The 19,720-nt window shown below is 40.2% G+C and overlaps 3 protein-coding genes and 1 long non-coding RNA gene across 4 annotated transcripts; 2 read left to right on the top strand and 2 right to left on the bottom strand.

Moving 5' to 3' along the window:
• Positions 1-5,029: 5,029 nt before the first annotated feature.
• LOC135638322 (dof zinc finger protein 4-like) lies at positions 5,030-6,208 on the top strand. Its single transcript, XM_065151412.1, has one exon. The coding sequence runs from the start codon at positions 5,311-5,313 to the stop codon at positions 6,145-6,147; it is 837 nt and encodes a 278-aa protein (XP_065007484.1). The 5' UTR covers positions 5,030-5,310; the 3' UTR covers positions 6,148-6,208.
• A 713-nt stretch (positions 6,209-6,921) lies between these two features.
• On the bottom strand, positions 6,922-11,183 carry LOC135638323 (uncharacterized). The gene is made up of 6 exons (XM_065151413.1): positions 10,776-11,183; positions 10,545-10,693; positions 9,132-9,293; positions 8,030-8,145; positions 7,323-7,393; positions 6,922-7,165 (listed from the first exon to the last, which is right to left on the bottom strand). Exons 1-5 carry the CDS (start codon positions 10,945-10,947, stop codon positions 7,375-7,377), a joined length of 618 nt encoding a protein of 205 aa, XP_065007485.1. The 5' UTR covers positions 10,948-11,183; the 3' UTR covers positions 6,922-7,165; positions 7,323-7,374.
• A 172-nt stretch (positions 11,184-11,355) lies between these two features.
• Positions 11,356-14,730, top strand: LOC135638324 (uncharacterized). The gene is made up of 2 exons (XR_010496584.1): positions 11,356-11,492; positions 13,596-14,730. It is a non-coding gene; the product is annotated as an uncharacterized LOC135638324 (long non-coding RNA).
• On the bottom strand, positions 11,962-14,697 carry LOC103985381 (probable amino acid permease 7). The gene is made up of 7 exons (XM_009403054.3): positions 14,463-14,697; positions 14,134-14,367; positions 13,976-14,069; positions 13,664-13,878; positions 12,865-12,998; positions 12,524-12,751; positions 11,962-12,444 (listed from the first exon to the last, which is right to left on the bottom strand). Exons 1-7 carry the CDS (start codon positions 14,680-14,682, stop codon positions 12,043-12,045), a joined length of 1,527 nt encoding a protein of 508 aa, XP_009401329.2. The 5' UTR covers positions 14,683-14,697; the 3' UTR covers positions 11,962-12,042.
• Positions 14,731-19,720: the final 4,990 nt, after the last annotated feature.

Genomic DNA, 19,720 nt, shown 5'->3' with positions numbered 1-19,720 from the left:
GAAACATCACTTTGATTAAGTGTTGAACCTGTATTCAACTCTTAGTTTGTTTCCTGTGAAGTGATCAGAATGTTCATAGTTCACTGCAACTGATGGTTTCAAGATTTATTAGGGTGAGAATTCCTTGTAAATTGCACTTCTGCTGTTACAGGCAAAATTGTTCAGACTGATTTCTTTTCTCCTGTGAAGTGATCATACTGATTTCTTTTCTTTGGTGGATCTGCTGAAACCATAATCTCACTGAAACATCACTTTGAATGCTTGAAATCTTTTTATCACTGTCACTCCATCTGATAGTTTGAGCCTGCATTCAACTCTTAATTTGTTTCCTGTGAAGTGATCAGAAAGTTCATAGTTCACTGCAAATGATGGTTTCAAGATTTATTAGGGTGAGAATTCCTTATAAATTGCACTTCTGCTGTCACAGGAAAAATTGTTCATTGTGGTTTGCAGGTCATGAGACTCATGATTTATGACCTATTAAATCACCCATTCCACTGAAGCACTTAATTAATTGGGGATCCATGAGTGAAATGTTGACTTTATCTCATGATTGAGGGAACTATAAGTCAATCTCTAAAAATAAGGGCTACTGACATTATAAAAAAAACAAGTCAACAAGAAAATTGCAATCCATTTTAGTCAACTCAGAGGCTGCTAGTAAACTTATTTTTGTGCTGCTGTCACTAATTTTGCACATTGTAATCTCTTATCGGCTTATCACATCTTACACAAGTTCCTGCAAAACCCATCCATGAAGCTACACTGTTCTACATCATTTTACTCCTATTTGAATGCTTGAATAATTTGGAGATCAGACTGGGCTTGAATAATCATCAGCTGAGCCACTCTTGGCCCAGTCCTTAAAATGCATAACCTACTCTAAAACTTCAATATCTACACCAACAGCAGTATAATTATAGTTCAGAATTATATTTAGATCACACTCTGTCTTTATGAAGAATCATTCAGACATAAGTTTGAGGAGGAATGTTTCAGCTGCAATTTCTTGCTCAGGAGATGAACATTGGAGATATTGAGATGTTTCCACAGTTACCAGTGCCAGCAGTATGCTAATCCATTAAAACTTGCAGACTAGAATTATGTTTCTGATTGTGAGGTGTGTTACCAAATGAAAGAAAGCTAGTCATTTCATGTGTGCTTGAAGCTGTTCATTGTTTCATAAGCTTCCAAAATGAGAAGAACTCATCTACTGCCCAGATTGATCAGATCAGGCTCAAGGTGTGGAATTTGGAATAGGACACACATATCTACAGTTAAGAAAAGAAGAGGAGAAATGAAAAAGGAAAACCAAAGGAAAACAGGTCACAATTATTTTGGTTTCAGTCATACTGGAAAAGGATTTTGTATTGGAAAAATTCCATATATATATATATATATATATATATATATATAGAACAGGAAAAGGTACATGATCATTCACAAACATACAATGTGTGAAAAGCCTCCCCAGCTGATAGGATGAACAACAAAAGAGACAGAAACATTGAGCCTAAATTTTACTGATCAAAAGCTTAATTTAGTAAATCATTGAGTTGTTTCCATGGTCCCTCCACTGCTGCTATTTCAACATCAGGTTTTATCCCCAGTAGAAGGTGAAAGGAACAACTCATTGCTGTCATGATTCATGGACTGACAGGGAGACATGAGAACCCCATGGCTGTGAATTGATCCTCAAGGAACAATCACATGCAAAAGCATTGTTTTGGATGATGCATTTGGCTGACATCCTGGATGAGTCTGGACCCTATCACTGGACTTGTGTCATCCTAATGGTGACTGCAATCCCAACTTGAGTCAGTGCTCCCACTGTACCTCTGAAATGAAGGCATGGGATATGACCCAGAGGGCAGTTGCAGCCATTTGTACATGTGTTCTGCTTGCAGAAGAAAGGGATTGTTGTGTATCACTTTCTTGTGTCACTCTCATCAGAGCTGAGTGGTGTGGCTGCACATGATTCACAAATATCAGATCTGAAACATGAGTACATGATTCACAAGCAGATCTGGAAGTGTGTTGCATGGCACATGAACTGTTGATGGAGGAGCTGTTGTTGGTTGTGTTATCAATTAAATAATAATGAACATGAGTAATTAATAAGTCACATTTTGTAGTCATTGATGCGATGGGCTCACGAGAAATTATCCATTTTTAGTGATGGTGCACCCACATGATTTTACCCTTTCGAATTCAGTAAATTTCAAAATATATTTTTGAGGATAAAGATGATCTAACGAACTTATGTACCCACATGAGTTCTCATACTCCTCAATCAATATGAAACTAAATGTCAGGACGCTTCTTCTGACGCTATTATGATAAATCATATTTTATCATCATTGATGTGATGGACGAATAATTCCTAAAGTTTAATACAATACTATATTTTTAAATATGTTAAAGTTTAGTACAATATTATATTTTTAAATATGTTACGATTTAAAAACTATATTACTATAGTTTAGTACTATATTTTTAAATATGTTACTATATTACTATATTTTTAAATATGTTACGATTTAAAAACTATATTACTATATTTTTAAATATGTTACGATTTAAAAATATGTTAAAGTTTAGTACAATACTATATTAAACTAAATGTCAGGACCGTTCTTCTGACGCTATTACGATTTATCAGGTAGAAAACTATTGCTAAAGTTTAGTACAATACTATATTTTTAAATATGTTAAAAGATGTTATATGTTAAAAAGCTAAGCTTATTAGGTTGTAAATCAAACTCAATATTTTAATCTTCAGAAATACAAGACTATTTTTAATTCATCTTTCTCATCTCATACACATCAATATCTCCATTCTGCTCACATAATATCTTGCAAAATGAGATATGAAACATGAGAAAATTATGAGTAGATCTAGGAATGATCCCCCAAAGGAACCATTTCACCCTTCTGCTAAAGAGACAACCTACTCGATCAAATTGGTTTTTGGCTGTCTAATATAAGAAGCTAAGCCTCCTTGATGTCCTCCTATGATTTCTCATGCTCAACATACTACAGCATGAAACATGGAGTGGGAGAGGTGAGGATGTAAGGGTGAAGGAGACATCCACCAAAGTCTGCAGCTCAGCAACAACCGGAGGGAGGACAATGGCATGAGCTACTCTGGGATCACCACCATGACAGGTGGTGGTGGTGGTGGAAATGGAGGACCTCTGTGAAATGGACATGCAGAAGGCACACACTGCCGATTGTGTTCTTCGCCACTGCCTACCCTTTTCAAAGACGGCTCTCTCTTCGACAGCCTTCCTTCCACCTCTCAAGTTCTCCACCGTCCCATGTGCTGCCCCATGCGGCATGACAACTCCCCATACCTCTTCAACAGTGCAACCCGTTGTCCCCCCCCGCCCCCCCCCCCCTCTCTATCTATGTACTTGATCTGATGTATCAATTGACAATGGCTTGTCTCATCAGATTTCTCGGGGTTTACATATTATTATTTATATTTTGATCCTAATAAAATCATAATTTATATACTTAAAAAGTTTATATTAGAATCTTTATAATTTTAAAAATAAAAATAAATAATCTCATTTATCCTTACATCATCAGTTGTGTTGTCGATCAATACGTGGAATGTTGAAACTATTATTTTACCGGTAAAATCGTTGAAACGAAAAGGACGTTAAAATTATCTTTTTGTCTATCACTATCACGTCGATTCAACATGTGGTATTATGTGTTATATTATTCTTTATCATTGCAGCCGATGACATTAAAAAAAAAGATTATTTTTTTATTTTCAGAACTATAAGGATCTAAGTATAGATAGTAACATGTAATTAGTCTCCACTAAAGAAATGAATGTGACAATGACAAACAATTGATGTTTGTGACAAAGATAATAGTGTTGTGATCCCCAACCTAGTTATCAATTAATTCCGGCCTGGATCATTTTTTTTTCTATTTTTTCCTTCCATAATTATTTCATGTGTTGTTGACTTTTGTATTTTGGCCAACTAATTTATTGGAGTTCAGATTTCTAATATAGTCAAATTTTATGGATGCATTCTATAAAATCTCATATTTGAAACTATTTGATTTTAAGGGTCTTAGAAGAATTAGAAATCTTAATATTACTATGTAAGGCTTATGGATTTATGATAAGTGAGGTTGTGGAAGAGATTAATGAACAGAAATTAAAGGTGATGAGTCTATCACTTCTTTCAATCATTTTCTAACACCACCAAAGATAGTCTATAGACATTGAGATTGATAAATATTTTTAGTTGGGTAATCAACAATACAAAAGCTTAAAACTATATAAAAAAATAATATTACTTCTAATTTAGCATTATCACTAACAATTCTGAGTCCCCATCAATAACATGACATCAATCCAAAATAGATAATTGAAAGAAATATTTAAATTCATTATAAAAATTATTGCTTGAATTCAATGGGACTGATTCGGTCATCCCAGACATCAATTTAGTAAGCTTGGTATGATTCATGCACGGAGGAAGGTGAGCGGCCCACTCCGGTGGTGGTGGATGTGGTGGGACATTCACTGTCCTCCTCTGCCTTCAGCCCTGTCTTGCTGTGGGTGGCCGTACGAGAAGGAGCCATCTACCCACTGACGCGCAATCATTCTCCAAGGGGGCCACCACAAAGCCGAGGCAAGCGAGGCACTCAGAGAAGAAGCAGCGGAAGGGGCACAGCAGAGAGAGAGAGAGAGAGAGAGAGAGAGAGAGAGAGAGACATGGCCGACAAAATGAAGAACGACGACGGCGATCGGACGGACCGCATGCGCCCTGCCACCGCCGTACGTCTCTTCCTCTTCTTCCCCTTCCCCCCCCCCCCCCCCCCCCCCCCCCCCCCGACGTCGTCTAGTGGTGGCAAAGCAAGCAAGCAGTAGCAGTAACCCGTGAAAGGAATAATGAGACGAACTCTTGTACTATTTGTTCGGTAGTGTGTAGTGTGTGTACTGTATACTGTGCAGATATAAGTATGCATGCGGTCTTTGGGTCGGACTCATTTGGGTGTCAGTGGGCTTTTCTGAGTCTTAAAATCAATATAATATGTTTTTATATAGGAAAAATATTAATTTATTTCGGTATCGCCGTGGGGGTATGATGGTAAATTCGGATAAAAAAAAAGGAGAGAGAGAGAGAGAGAGAGAGAGAGCCTGTGATGGTATAAGATGAGATCACAGGGAGGAGTGAAGAGCTCCTTCCTCGCTTTCCTCTCCCGGCGGAGATCCCCGGGTGGCATCACCCGCCTGCCCACGGAAGAAGATTCGGGAATCTTCTAGAAGAGCTCCGGGAAATGCAGGACTTCCAGCCGGTGACCGGCGGCATCTTCGGTGGCGGGGTTGAGCACCGCCGCGTCGTGGGCTACCCGGCGGAGGTGGCGCGGCAGCAGCAGCAGCAGCAGGCGGTGAAGTGCCCGCGTTGCAACTCCGCTAACACCAAGTTCTGCTACTACAACAACTACAACCACTCGCAGCCCCGCCACTTCTGCAAGTCGTGCCGCCGTTACTGGACCATGGGCGGCGTTCTCCGCAACGTCCCCATCGGCGGCGGCTGCCGCAAGTCCAAGCGCCCCCCTTCCTCCTCCTCCTCCTCCTCCTCTAAACCCTCGTCCAGGCCGTCCTCCGATGCGACCGATGAAGACCACCACCATCGCCGCCGCCGCCGCCCCTCCTCCGCCTCCCGATGCAGCAGCGACAGCCCCAGCCTCAGGGCCGTCACCACCGCCACTACCTCGACCCTACTCACCTCCCACATGTCCATCTCCGACAATAACCCTCCCTTCGAACCACTACCAGTGGATCCCCCACCGTGCCCGGCGCCAGACGTCTTCCAAGATCCAGCGGCCGTAAGCTTCACGGATGCGGCCTCGATCCTAGCGTTCAACTTCCCGGACCAGTCGCACCCACAAGAGGAGGCAGCAGCAGCGGCGGCGGCGGAGGTGATCAGGCCAGGGCTCATAGATCAGACGGTACCCTTGGATCCCGGACCAGGCGGCGGCGATCTCCCGGCGCTGGATTGGCCAGAACCGGCGGACTCTGCACTCTTCGATCTCACCAGCGCCGTCGATCCTGTGGCGTACTGGAATCAGAGCCACTGGTTGGACGCCGACCCCTCCCTCTACCTCCCGTAGTCGATTAATCCACTCATTAACGTTCCTCTTAATAATATATAAATATAATGGAAGTTTTATTTGGGCTCTCTTATACAAGGAAATGGAAATTATTACTATTTTTCCTTTGGAAATTAATTTTTTTATGAGGCAAATAATAATTTGCATGCTTTTGCTTAACTATGGTAGAAGGGTGGTTGGGAGTTGAGGGAGACAGGTGGTAGGTGACGTCAGCGGATATCTAATTCCGTCTCTTAATCCACCACTTAAACCTAATCACGGGTAAGCCATGGGTTTGGGTTTCGGAAGGACCGCGGTTCGCCACGTCGGCCACCAACTGCGATGGAATTGACGTGGCGGAGACCACGGACACGGACGGTGAGCCACACCACGTCGTGACGCGACGTGGCCTCCATGGTTTTGCTCGTTTATGTGATGGCATGATCGTGACTGAGGTGATGGGAAAGCGTGATCCAACTCCGCTTGCATGTCATGGGATCCACCAAGCATGACTTCCCCAGTCTCTATTATTGTCAACCATCATCCATTTGGCAACCAAAGAGTGGATTCGGATCTTTTATAGGTTCTGTCAATATCTACGACCTATAATGATATCGAGACAAAATAGATAATCATGACAAGCATAACATATAAAAGCCAGAATTAAAATTAATTTTATCTTGTTCCAAAATTAATTTTAATGGGAATGTTTTTTTTTATTTACTTCCAGTATAACAGTTTATGTAATTTAAATGCATGCAGTTACACTCCATAGCAAGATCTTGAACCCTGAGGTTAAAGAAAGAGAGCTTTGATAATGCCATAACATTCTGTCAATTTCGGAACCTAATTACTTGTTTGTCGCTATCATAAGGATGGATCGCTATGTCCACATAAAATTTAATATCCTTACTTGCTACATGAACGAGAGGAACAAACTTCTTACACGAGCTTATAGGCCGATGAAATAGTTCGAAGTTGAAGCTGCTTGAGGATTTAGTCCTTGATCTCATACTCACACAAGTTCAGCTCTGAAAATCTGCACAAAGGATAATTTCGTTCACTTGATTTGAAGAGAACTTTCTGATTTCAATCACTTCAAGTTATACAACCTGGAATTCCAAATGGAAAAGAAAGAACACAAGACTGACGTTTTTATGATTTAGAAAGGGTAAATTGCTTCTGCTGCCACTTACCTGTTTATGTTCTACATAAAATTGGAAGGAACTCCATATCCAAGCTTCCACTTTAGGTTGTTGCGCAGCACCTTCATGTTCATGTACAAGAAAGAGATAGTTTAGAGAGATATCACTATCATGAAAAAGATTAACCTATTTCAGAGTCTCACTCTTTCCTCTCGACAGTTGTTCATGTTGTGTATGTGAGGTGCTCATGCCAATCAGTGCTGATTCTTCAGTAAGAAGTGAGCAGTTAACTCCTACTAACTCAAGAAACATGGGAGATTCCCTCCAGTTGACAGGATTGATTATGATCATCTACATGAATTTTTGTGGAAATCTTAATGTAGATAAAATAATTGCATGAAAAGGAAACTGTGGTCATGTTGTTTGTGATATAACAACTTATCATATGTAGATCATGCTCGTAAAAGAGTAGGGCAGTAAAGAAGAGGTGGAAATATATAAGAATGAATTTCTCTTTTATGAAATGATATTTTATCTGCTAAATTCCATGCAGTAAGCCTGGAACGTCAGCATATTTCCTGCAAATTACCACTGTAGGGTTGTTCTGAACTATTTCGTAGTTATTAAAAATGATCATATTGACTAACCTTAATCTGGATCCTAAAGCTACAGTTTTAGCAAATAAATTGAAAATAGTGCAGGATGCAGTCAAGCGTTTAAGGTATTGGGACAAAGTAATGAAGATACTAAAGTCAGACCTTTTGTATCTTTTCCCAGATCCGCATGGGCAGAGAGCATTCCTACTTATTTGCCCACTCTTCGCCAAATTAGACCTCCCGAGATCCAACGGTGTTGATCTCATTAGCTTTTGAACCTATAAAAACAATGGATTAAGATTTTACAGATCATGCCACTTCATTTGAAACAATAAAAATATATACTAAGGAAAGTCCCTAGAATGATCATTCCATGTATGCTGATCTAAAAATTTCAATAAAAAGTTCTTTAAAACACATTTCCTATCAGATCTTCAATGACTATAGCTTAGCACATTTAGCTCATATTTTCACCGAAGTCATAAAACCAAAAAACCTCCATAGTAGTCACACATAAAATAAGTATAATAATAGCAATTAACATAAAAATAGAGAAATGCTACTAGCCTTTATCTTGTTTGGACATATCTAGATAACTGGAGATCGAAGTTTTCATTCCGAACCAACGATTGAGCATGGTGGGTAAACAGATTTTGCATATGCTGTTATGGCAATGTGAGTTAAATTCATGTAGTAAAAGTGGAAACAAGACTTGATATCAAGATAGAATCACAAGTGACACCGAATTGAAATCACAAGGCCAATGTTATCTGTGACAATACTTAATGCAGGCGATGAAGTTTACAGTATCTTTTGTCTTTTCCTTTTCTTGATAAAAGTAGCAGGTGCTTGCACTGTGCAAACATGGGGGACCCTGAGTTGGTCTAAAGAGTGCTAGCCTACAAGGTCAACTCAACACAAGGCACAGAACATCAAAAGCATATGATCGTGCATCTAAGTTATTTCCCGCACAATTGTGACTCACATATGTCTCATGACGAAATAAAATTCACAAAATAACACAAAATCTCACCAAAATATTGGCTATTGCTTTAAAAAGAAAGACATTAGGGGCATGAACTTCACTTCGCAAAATATGACAGCAACTATCTTTGATTATCATATCATGATGCACCTTAGGCTCATAGTGGACAACATATACATGCAAAGTAAGTCTTTGCTTCTTTGTATGCAAAATCATTCTGATAGCTGTCGGTTAACGGAACTCTTCTTATAAAATTCCAATCAGTACAAAGGTATGTACCTCACCAAAGGTCTTTGGCATGGGTTTCCCTTCTTCTTTTAACTTATCCAACTTCTTTTGTGCTTCTATGGCCCATTGGAACTTTGCTAATATATGTTCAACATCAGCTATTGTACAGTTACAGTGCTTTGCTGCATCCTGTTTGTGGCTGTTTTGGAGGTTCTACAGGAGAAAACAAACATCATATGAAAAGTAAGGCCATGCAAAATTTTTAGGCATCAGATCAAGCTGCATATGCCAAACTGATAAATTGAACTCAAATTTCCACAAAAAAGGGCACTGCTTGTCATCATATTATTGACTTTGAAGTAATTGGACGGCAACAAGAATTTATAAGTACATATTAGGTATAACGAATGTGCATGAAAATATCGAAACAAAATTCTCAACGTGGAAAAGCAAGAAGCAAAGGATAAGGATACACATGAACTAAAACTCAGATGATCACCCATATTTTATCATAAATTAAGGTGCTAGCTAGTTTATTCTGTAACTATCACCTACAAAGCATGCCATGTTAGTGATGAATCATCAAGGTAGATGCATTTGTAATATGTTGTGGCCATACATGTGGAAACGGCCAACTGTGCCACAAAAACCTTGTAATAATGTGATTCACTCCACAAGGTTTCCCTTTATATAGGAAACCATTTTGTTATAGGTTTCAAACTCACTATCTTAGCCTGTAATCAAATTTTTTAAATGTTTTGGTCAAGCTTTGAACTCATAGTCCTGTCACAATGGGGTAGATGTCAGTGCATCCTGAAATTGCTTAAAATGCCAGGTTAGGTTGCTCTTTGTAGAATCCTAACCATGCCAACCTCATGTATGTTATAAAGCAGCCTACTCCAGAACTTGAACAAAAGTAATTCACCAAAGAATTATAATGACAATAATTTGGCCAGCATCATCCAATCACTAATCGATAGCACAAAACTTCAGCACACCAGAGCTCTTCAAGGTAGATAAAAATATGACATTTCGAACATTAAAAAAAGTTGTAATAATTATTTCCTAAGAACACAAAAACCAAAAACCTTCATGCACCACATTTTGGTATAGTACTGAAACTATTCATCTCTGAAATGTTTCTATCAGATTGGAAGATAATCAATTTGACAAACATATTACACTAAGAAAAAAATCTAGACTGTTGTGCATAAAATTGTTCAACCTCACTCACCACAAAACACTACATTAAACTTTGAGCTAATGCCTTCAAGTATGACCACTATCTATCTTACTGGAACCTGCAGAGCTTTTCTTACTTCAAAATCCACAAGTCCTCAACTTCCGTGACTCAAAATCATCATAGAACAAGGAAAGGAATATCCACAGAATTATTCTTCATTCGGAAACTGGTGCACGAAAAAAGGAAAACGAAAGACACCACCATAAGCGACCAAATCAAACCTCTCCGAAAGGGTCGATGGCCGCAAGGTACTGCAGGATGGCAGAGTGCTTCTTAAAACCGTCAGAAACGGTGGCCGCGCTACAGCGACCCACGTCGAACTTCTTGAACGAGCGCAGTCTCCTCGCCTTGTCCAATTTATCAGCGAAATCTACAGAAATAAAATCAACCAACACAATCTAACACGGGAAAGAAGAGGGATCAGGAACAAAAACGTTGCCTTTGTTCCTAACCGGTGAGGGAGAAAGGCTTGGAGTCGGAGGAGGGTTTCCCGGTGAAGACGCCCTTGATCTTGTCGAACCACCCGACGCTCTGGAGGCGGGCGGCGGAGGTCGCTATGGATCGGGCGGCGAGGCGAGCGGCAAAGCAACGGAGAAAGGCTTCAGATTGTCTCGCCGTCGTCATTTCGGATTTGGAAAACCGAAGCGGGGATAGGGCGAGTTCATACACAGTGGGTTTAGTAGCGTTTCGTAGCTTAGTTGGGGCCCACTCGTCTTCCAATTATCAAAGAGGTAATTCAGTGGGTAGAGATTGAAAATATTGCTCTCTATGTAATTTCTTGCGTCAAATGCCAATTTTGCCCCCCTCTACTCCGTTAACACTATCCTCCCCGTCCAAGCGCAAGATGGACCAACGCCCGGCCTCCTCCAAACCCTAGCTGTCGCCTCCAGTGATAGCTTTACCCACCGGGATCCGCAGCAACTCCTTCCATTATGAGCCGCAGACTCTCTCCAAGATCCCCAACCCCAGCCCTGTCCCAGGTGCCGTCTCCTAACCCCACGCTGCCGCCTCTCCCTGTTTTCCGAGTCCTAACCCTAGTAGGATGAGAGGAAGAAAACCGAGGTATGCGTCTCCATATCTATTAGGATGTGCGTGCAGGGAGATTGGTTAGAACATGAAACAGTTGTTGAAGAAAACAAGTTCTTAGTAAGACCAATCGTCTACCACAGGTATGCATTCAAATTTTGTCTTCTTTGAACACTTTAGTTACACATTAGATGGCATTGCAGTAGTCTTTGCTACTTGGAAGAGAATTGCTTGAGAACAATTAGATTAAAGAAGTTGATCTTAGATTCCAAAAAGGTTTTTTTTAGTTTTAGTTACTATTAGGAGTGTGTAAAGTATAAGGATTTTACCAACATCGTTGTGTTCTAATGAAATAAGACCATCCTATTGCAATCATCTCTTCTCTCCCTCCGTCTACCCCATAAGAGCCATCCTATTGCACTTATTGCAGCAATGAATCTCAAGTTATCTGAGAAAAAAATCCATTTTGAAGTACACCTCACTGTTCATGTTTGCATCAGACTAAAAAAAAGTTATGTGTCATTCCATGAACTTAATCTGAGAAAACCTAGTTTGAAAGTTATCCATCTCTTCTTAGGTAGGAGAAGTGCAAAGAAAGAAAAAGAGAGTCAGTTGATGAGAAAAATATAGATTTCACTTGCAAGGCATCATTTATATCATCAATCCTATCTTTCACTTGGAGGGACAATGAACTCATCCCAGCTTCTCACTCACAAGCCCTTCAACTGATCCAATCAAAGCAAGCAAGCTCACGAGCAAGCATCCAGCACTGAAGACCCTTAGAACCATCCATTTCTTTGTCCAACGTCCTATCTTCTTCTGTGCAAAGTACATCTCCACGGGGAAGTAGATGGCCAGGGGCCAGAAGTTGAGGGATCCCAACACTCCCAGGACCTGGTTGAAGTAGGGAAAGACCATGGCAAGCCCTGTGGTAGTTGCGACATAAGCTGTTCTAAAGCACAGCCTGAATAGATTCAATCTGTATGGTGGTAAGAATGGCAACTGGATCATGTAGAACTCGTTGACAAATCTGCTGTTAGGAAACTTCCCTGCAACCCATCTGTCTGCAAAGGAAAACACTGGCTGGCTGTAGACCTAACAAATCAAATCCAGAAACTTCACTGTCAGATGTTATCATTATTGCAAGCATAGAGAGGCAAGTAGAAGGATTCACCTGATAGCCTCCCACTAGATGGAGGACAATACAAGCGTTGGCGAAATCGATAAGCCAGTATGGTTCGTAGAAGCCGAACCCCGTCAAGAGGTTTCCCGGCGTGCCATCTCCGAAGGCAGCATAGCCGAAGCACCCGCAGCAGAGGTAGAAGAAGGTGGTGATGAAGATGGAGATCATTGAAGCTTTCTTCATCGTCTGGTTCTCTGGTGGTGGTGACCTCAGTGTGTCCTTTGAACATGATGAATTGGCTTCAGTTCTCTCAAGTTCAAAAGTGTTTGATACAATGGCACAATGACTCAGCAAACAAGAACCGCATGATCAAGTTAGAGATGTGTTGTCACCTCTATTTCTAAGAGAATCAAGGAGTATGGGTAGGCAAATGCTATGTCTCCCAGTGCTTCAGAAACTCGCCAGACTTTCTGTGCCCTGGATCTCATGTGGATGCCTCCAACTCCCCCCTTTATTGTTCCATTTCCTGTAGACCACATCATACAGAAATCACAGTTATCAGTAGACAAGGATTAGCAAGCATGTGGATGAATCACTATGCACTGAATCTTTTGCTTGTGAGATGTGATAAAAACTATGTTTTGTTTTTTCTGCTAATTAGGACTGGTGAAATGCATAGTGGCCTGTAATTACTCAGATATATGACATGAACAATGGAGCTCTTTTTTCTCAATGCATGACATCAGAGTTCATTCATGTTATGAATAGAAATGAATCTTGGTTCCTTTCCCTAGTGTTTGATAACAAATTAGATAGTCTTTGTTTGGTTTTAGTGACTTTTTTTCTGCCTGAAAAATATTAGTATAATGATGGTGTATCTGATTGACTTACCTGAAGTTTGGGTTTGTAACCTCATCCTAAAATTTTTACATTATATTAATTTGTTAGCGATATATCTTCTAGATTACATTTTGAAACATCATTCTAGAAATATCGTCTTTGAGTCAAAATCCGTCTTGTCCATCTGTTTTTGGCACACAAAAAAAGTAAATAAATAAATAAATATCTGATTTTATTTTGGCTATGTCTAATCACAATGCAAATGTTTGATTCTATGATCTAGAATTTGTTCTCAGAGCAAAACAGATCACTCATGAAATGATCAGCTAGTGAGATGGAAGCACACGATACCAATCACTTTTGCAACGCCAAGAGCAAATCCAATGGAGGAGTAGGCAAAGGACATGATAGCTGCAAGAACAGAGAGCCATGCCATGTCATGGAAATCTGGAATCTGGGAGACCACTATCTGAACAACCCCAAACATCAGCATGTAGAAGCTATCTCCATACGAGCACGGAGCTCTGCGTCCCTCTCTATGGTAACAGTCTGACCTCTGAATCGCCCTGCGCGCACACACACACACACACATCAAAGCATAACAGATTGAGACTACCGCCATACTGCAAGTTCATCATACTGTATCAGTGTCTGTGGATGCACCTCATGCTGATCGAAGTAGTGATAGTGTACGCTATCCCAGTTCCATACATGCTAAAGTACTGCAGGAACCCACAAATCCATGTCTGCTTCTCACCTGCACCACGAGCAAATCGTCGAACACTGGGTTCCATGGAAGGAGTTTGGCTATGGGAGACTACCTAGGGTGACTCTGACAGCATCCATGTAAGAGTAGTTTCTGGTTCCTGTGACAGGGTGGGGCGACCTGTAGCAGTCCGAGAGGAGGAAGGCGGAGACGAAGGTGACGATGGCGAAGCAGAGCATGGACACAGGGCCGGCGATCCAACCCAGCTGGGCAGTGCTCCACGCGAGGGAGAGCACGCCGGAGCCGATGACGGCCGTTATGATGTGCGCGACGCAGGTCCATATCGTCCCTGATCCAGTCGTCTCGCCATAGTCGGATCGAGGTCAGAAAACAAGGATTTCGATTACGGAAGCAGGTAAAAAGGAAATGGAAGGTTAAGATTACCGGTTCTTCTCTGGTGGCCGTCGTCGTCGCAGGAAGCAGCAGCAGCTATTTCGAGGGACTCTTCGACTGCCATTGCTAAGCGCAGTTGAGGCTGTGACAGCTCTGGCGGCGCAGACGCGAGGCCGAGGGAGATTGGCTTGCCAAAGATGGTTACAAGAGTGTAGTGTGCAAGCTTTAATGACTTAATTATATCGTTCATTGATGTTGAAATACCAACCATTGTTTTACACCATTTCATATATATATTATTTATGATGTGGACCAGATATGATCTTTGGAAGTTTCTACGCATTAATTGGCATGTCTTATGCACATATGCTGGCATGAATTTTAATATTTATGGTCTTGTAAAGATGTTTTGGATATTGGATTTATGGTGACAATTGGATAGGTGCAAATCTAATGTGTTGCCCTAACAATATAGGTCCGGATGATGGAGGATCTTCCTGGGATGACCCTTGAGACTACTGAAGTAGCCGATTGCGGTGGTCCGATCGGGACGGGATCACTGTTTCCTCCGGGAGGGGGCTCCTCGCTTAGGCATTTAGTGTGAGGCCTCCGTCTTCGCACATGCACATAGGTCAGGTCGGGAGAGCTCGGCCCGACCCCTCCGACGATCAAGTTAGTGAATAGTCGCATGGGGTTTTATGTTGTCCTCCCTCCTCCCATTTCCTCGAAGCGCGAGGGTTTTTATAGTGAGGGTTATCGTTGCCTAATGTGCCTACCCGTAAGGAGTAGGATCATACTTCTGGTAGCGTTTGACATTGACGTTGGCGTGGCATGAGGGATCGAGCCTATGCAGGATGTTAATGTGCCTCGGTCGGCGTTCTGGTCCGTGTTGATCAGGTGCTGTCAGGTCAACAGAGGCGCGAGGCGTCATCTGGGGCAGTTGACGCCACCCGAGTCTTATCGTCATTATTACCCTCATCAACATCCACCTGTGCCAAGAATCTAATTTAAGATTTGACTGAGTGTTTGAAGGCACGTGTAGTGGTCTTTGGCCGTTGATCCGACAAGTTATCACCGTTACGTAGACATGATGTACAAATGCATATAAAATCAACAATTGTTTCCAACAATAATATTAGTTTAGATGATTTTTAAAAAAAATTCTATTTTTATGTTATTTCCATAAAGTAATTTCATATTCAAAATTTTCTAATAGCATCTCTTTTTTTTACCTATAAAATACCTAAAATATCCCAATTTTCTATTTTTGTATCATTGAAAATACTATAATCAAACCGATTTACTCCATAGACCGATTTAATGATATTTTAAGTATCAGGTAAAAAAATATTTTTCTTAATCCAATAATCCGTCTCAAGAGAGAGAGAGAGAGAGAGAGAGAGAGAGAGAGAGAGAGTTATAATATGCAACCTTCAATGATTGATCGATGCAATAAGATTTTTGTGCTTTTGTTCTCATCCAACAGTTGTTGCTCATTCAGTCCTTCTTTCTACAAGCATCAATCTTTAGCAGATTCCACTCATCTTTTACTTTTTTTCCTTTTCCTTCAAACTTTCCTCTTGAAGATTCGGTTTATCTCTAAAAAGTTTCAGAAGAGAGAATTAACAGGCAGAAGTTTTCCCATTCATCAGTGTCATGACTTGTGTTCTTCTCAACTTTATTTTCTCCTATGACTTCTTTGCTCTTCTTTTGAACTCAACCACACACATTAAAGGATGTTGGTCCCAACCTATGATCATCTTTCTTCCTCTAAAGGCTGTGAAGATCAAACTTTGCTTTTGATGTATCAAAAGACTATGAAGCTTAGTAAAATGGATAGCTTCTGTATCTAAAACATGAAGGTAGCACTAGTGGTTCAACTAATCACACTATCCTTTCTACTCTCCAAATCCCACAACAAGACAGCATTCGGTAAGTAAGAATAGCAAAAGCTGGACAGCAGTCAAACCCTACCATCTCCTTCCCTGCACACAGCTTCTTCTCGAGTTCTTCTCAATAGCGACAGAAAGATGAACGTTGACAGTGTGGGGCTTGGCTGCTGCCTTTTGGTCTGATGTGTAGGTTGTGGCATTTAGCGCATGGCTCTGTCTTGGCCAAGAAGAATCCAGTGGAAGGGTCCATGTTCTCTTTCCTATCCAGGGAGTGGCTCACTGGCTGTCACTGGGGACTGCATGTGGCTATGAGGCCATGGCAAGTGCAGTTGCTGAATCTGTAGGCCGTGCAGCTCTCTCAGTTCCCAGGATCTCCTTTTCTTTGTTTTCTGAAGAGACCTGCAGCACCCAGGATTGACTGACTGACTCATAGATTTGCTTTCTGCACATAATTATCCCATGAGCTTTTGCACAACTTGGCCGTGCAGATTCTTTCGCTAATCCGAACTCGTCTTGGTGATGGTGAGAGCCGCCATCGAGTTTGATCACCACATTGCTGGACGACAATGATTCCTCCAGCAATTATTCTTCCACTTTTTTGATACCCCAGCGATAGCAACTCCCTCTTCCTTGTTGCTCTGTCACAGCATCAACAATTCCTCCCTCTTTACCCAACGACACTTTGCCTGTGCTATCTTCTGCTCATCTTCACCTGTTGCTACTGTCGTTGCAGCAATGACAGTGTTGTTGTAACTACACCGTCTCCTCGCCGGTGCCTCCTCCCAACCGGTGCATCCTGCTCATAACATAGTCGACGCTTTCGATGAATGATCCATTGTCGATCTGCTTCGTTGCTTGGGCTTGCACCGGAGACGAAGACACGTAATTCCTCTACGTGATCTCGCCTTTGTGATATGATTTACCTTGCAAATTTGACATGCTATGCAATTATACTGATCCTCCACCTTTGGTTAGCTCTACTCGACGGATAGATAAGCAAACCGCTAGTGACCCTCCTCTATGATAAGTTGATAAGATTTCCTCATTGAGGAAATCTCTAAGCAGTTGAGAAAAATCTTCTATGCTGAATGTGTATAACCTCCCTACTAAGTGTGTATAAATAGCAACTGCTCCTCGGCCATACCTCTCCTCCTCGTTCCCACATCTCACTCGAGCGAGAAGTGCTGCTGTCACCATCCTTACCGCCATAGCCATCACTGCCTTTTTGCGAGCCAGTGACAATAGGAACGATTACAGTTTTTACAGCTTCCATCTACAGCCGCTTTCCTTTGCCGCAGTAATAATTTTTCTACAACTGTAACTGCTGCAGATTTTTTTTTTCTTTCTTTTCACCTAATCGTTGTAGATTTCTTGCTCATCGTTGTAGCTTCCTCGCCCATCGCTGCAGCCTCCTCTGCAGTTCATTGTAAAGTCTTATCACCATCAATGCTGCAGTACTTATTCCCTTCAAATTACCCAAAAGTGGCAACTACGCATCTTGGCGAGCACAATTTTCTAATCTTCTATTTGGCTCTGATACATGATAAAAATTAAACGAATAATATAGAAAGATAGAAATTGTAGAAGAAACTATGAAACGTATAAGATGTAATTGTTTAGTTCATTTTGATGTAATCGGTCCAAGATTGACATCCTTGATGGAAGCTCAATCTTGTGGGGGCATGATAAGCAAATAAGATTGCCTCAAGGCAGTTGAGGAAATCTCTAAGCAATTGAGAAAAATGTTGAGTGTGTATAAATAGCTATCAAGAGCTCACTATCAAAATGAACTAGACAATTAAATCTTATACATTTCATAGTTTCTTCCCAATAACTTGATCAACGTCCTCATGACTCATTGAACTCACCGGTACTTTGGATCTATGGTCGGTCTCTCGACGATAGTTTATAGCCTCCAACATTCTCTTGACCATGCTATCAATACTCACGATCGAGATTATACTTGGGAACGAAGAGGTCCTTTCCAAATTTGATCTCCACCATTCTTAGCTCTCATCTCCTCCATCAGATGAGATCAAACTCTTTCGCCTTCCCAGATTAGGTCTCATCTTCTCAATCTACAGGACCAACAATCACGACTCACTTCAACCAAAATTTCAAAGGAAAAGGCAATCTAAACAATAAGAAATTTAACAAAAGATCAAACAGGAACTCTTAAACACATGAGTAATCAACAGAGCCACCATCCATCATACTATTATCAATTTTTTAATTATGATGGTAACTCCAACTTCAACCCCAACAAATGTATAATTACCAAAAGTTCTAGCATCCTAATGAAATCAACAATAAATGAAGAACCATTTGCCAACTTTATAACAAAGTGAAACATATAATAAAAGTATGCCAATCTAGATTGAAGTCTGCTACGATACAAAATTGGCCTCAAACAATTAGTTCGATTACTCAAGGCAATTGAATTATTGATTCTGGAGCTTCATATCATATCACTTTCAGCTTGTAGAATTTATCTATTTATTATGGTAACGAAGAAGACATCATCAATGGTAATGATATACCTATCACTCGTATTGGTTCCATGATACTTAATTTATATACGATCATTTTTAAATTTGATGATATTTTATATGTACTTTAAATTAAAAAAAAATTATTTTTATGTCTTAATTTTATAAATAAAATAATATTTTTATTAAGTTCTTTCGTAACTTGTTTTTTTAAAGGATTTAAGTATGTGAGTATGACAACTCATTTCAAAAATAATATCTTCAAACTATACCAAATTCTTGATCTCTATATTATCATAAGCTATTCTTTCATCTGTACAACCCACAAGTATCACCCAAGCTAAAAAAACATCTTATTGACGTAAAATCATGTGTGAGGAATATATGTTTTACTCTACAATATTATATAAACCCTTTATATCATTAAATCTTATAGAAAATATCATTTAGTATAAGTGGATTTTTTGAATTTAGAGGAACCCGGATGAATCTATTGCTAAATATAAAACATATTTAGTAACTAAAGAGTTTTACGAAAGATTGAGCATTAACTTTACAAAAACCTTCAATTATATCTTAATACTTGTAATAATTTGACTTATCGTGAGTTTGACTATCACTCAAAGCTAACATAACTAGATGTTAACAATACTTTTTTATATTGGATTTTGACTGAACTTTGACTAATGATGATATCTTTAGGTAACAACCTCCTATTTTTGTTTATTCTCAATATTCTAAACATATATATAAACTTTGAAAAGATATATATAGCAAACCAAGCTCCAAGAGCATGATATAATAAACTTGGCTCATATCTAATGTCAATCAATTTTGTTAATTCTAAATTTGATAACTCCTTGTTGATACGATAATAAAGGAATATATCATATATTTACTAGTCTATGTGGATAACATTATTATCATA

Source organism: Musa acuminata, chromosome BXJ3-5 (assembly GCF_036884655.1).
Source record: "Musa acuminata AAA Group cultivar baxijiao chromosome BXJ3-5, Cavendish_Baxijiao_AAA, whole genome shotgun sequence".
Taxonomy (NCBI): domain Eukaryota; kingdom Viridiplantae; phylum Streptophyta; class Magnoliopsida; order Zingiberales; family Musaceae; genus Musa; species Musa acuminata.
The sequence above is the reverse complement of the archived record's forward strand: the minus strand, read 5'-3'. Positions and strand labels throughout refer to the sequence as shown.

Excerpts from the sequence above, each read along its gene's own strand:
- LOC135638323 (XM_065151413.1), bottom strand. The coding sequence starts at position 10,947 with ATGACGACGGCGAGACAATCTGAAGCCTTTCTCCGTTGCTTTGCCGCT. Across the intron at positions 10,694-10,775 it reads CAAGCCTTTCTCCCTCACCG|ATTTCGCTGATAAATTGGAC; the intron begins GTTAGGAACAAA and ends TTATTTCTGTAG. Across the intron at positions 8,146-9,131 it reads TGCCAAAGACCTTTGGTGAG|GTTCAAAAGCTAATGAGATC; the intron begins GTACATACCTTT and ends TTGTTTTTATAG.
- LOC103985381 (XM_009403054.3), bottom strand. The coding sequence starts at position 14,682 with ATGGTTGGTATTTCAACATCAATGAACGATATAATTAAGTCATTAAAG. Across the intron at positions 13,879-13,975 it reads ACTACTTCGATCAGCATGAG|GGCGATTCAGAGGTCAGACT; the intron begins GTGCATCCACAG and ends GTGTGCGCGCAG. Across the intron at positions 12,752-12,864 it reads TGATTCTCTTAGAAATAGAG|GACACACTGAGGTCACCACC; the intron begins GTGACAACACAT and ends TCATGTTCAAAG.
- LOC135638322 (XM_065151412.1), top strand. The coding sequence starts at position 5,311 with ATGCAGGACTTCCAGCCGGTGACCGGCGGCATCTTCGGTGGCGGGGTT.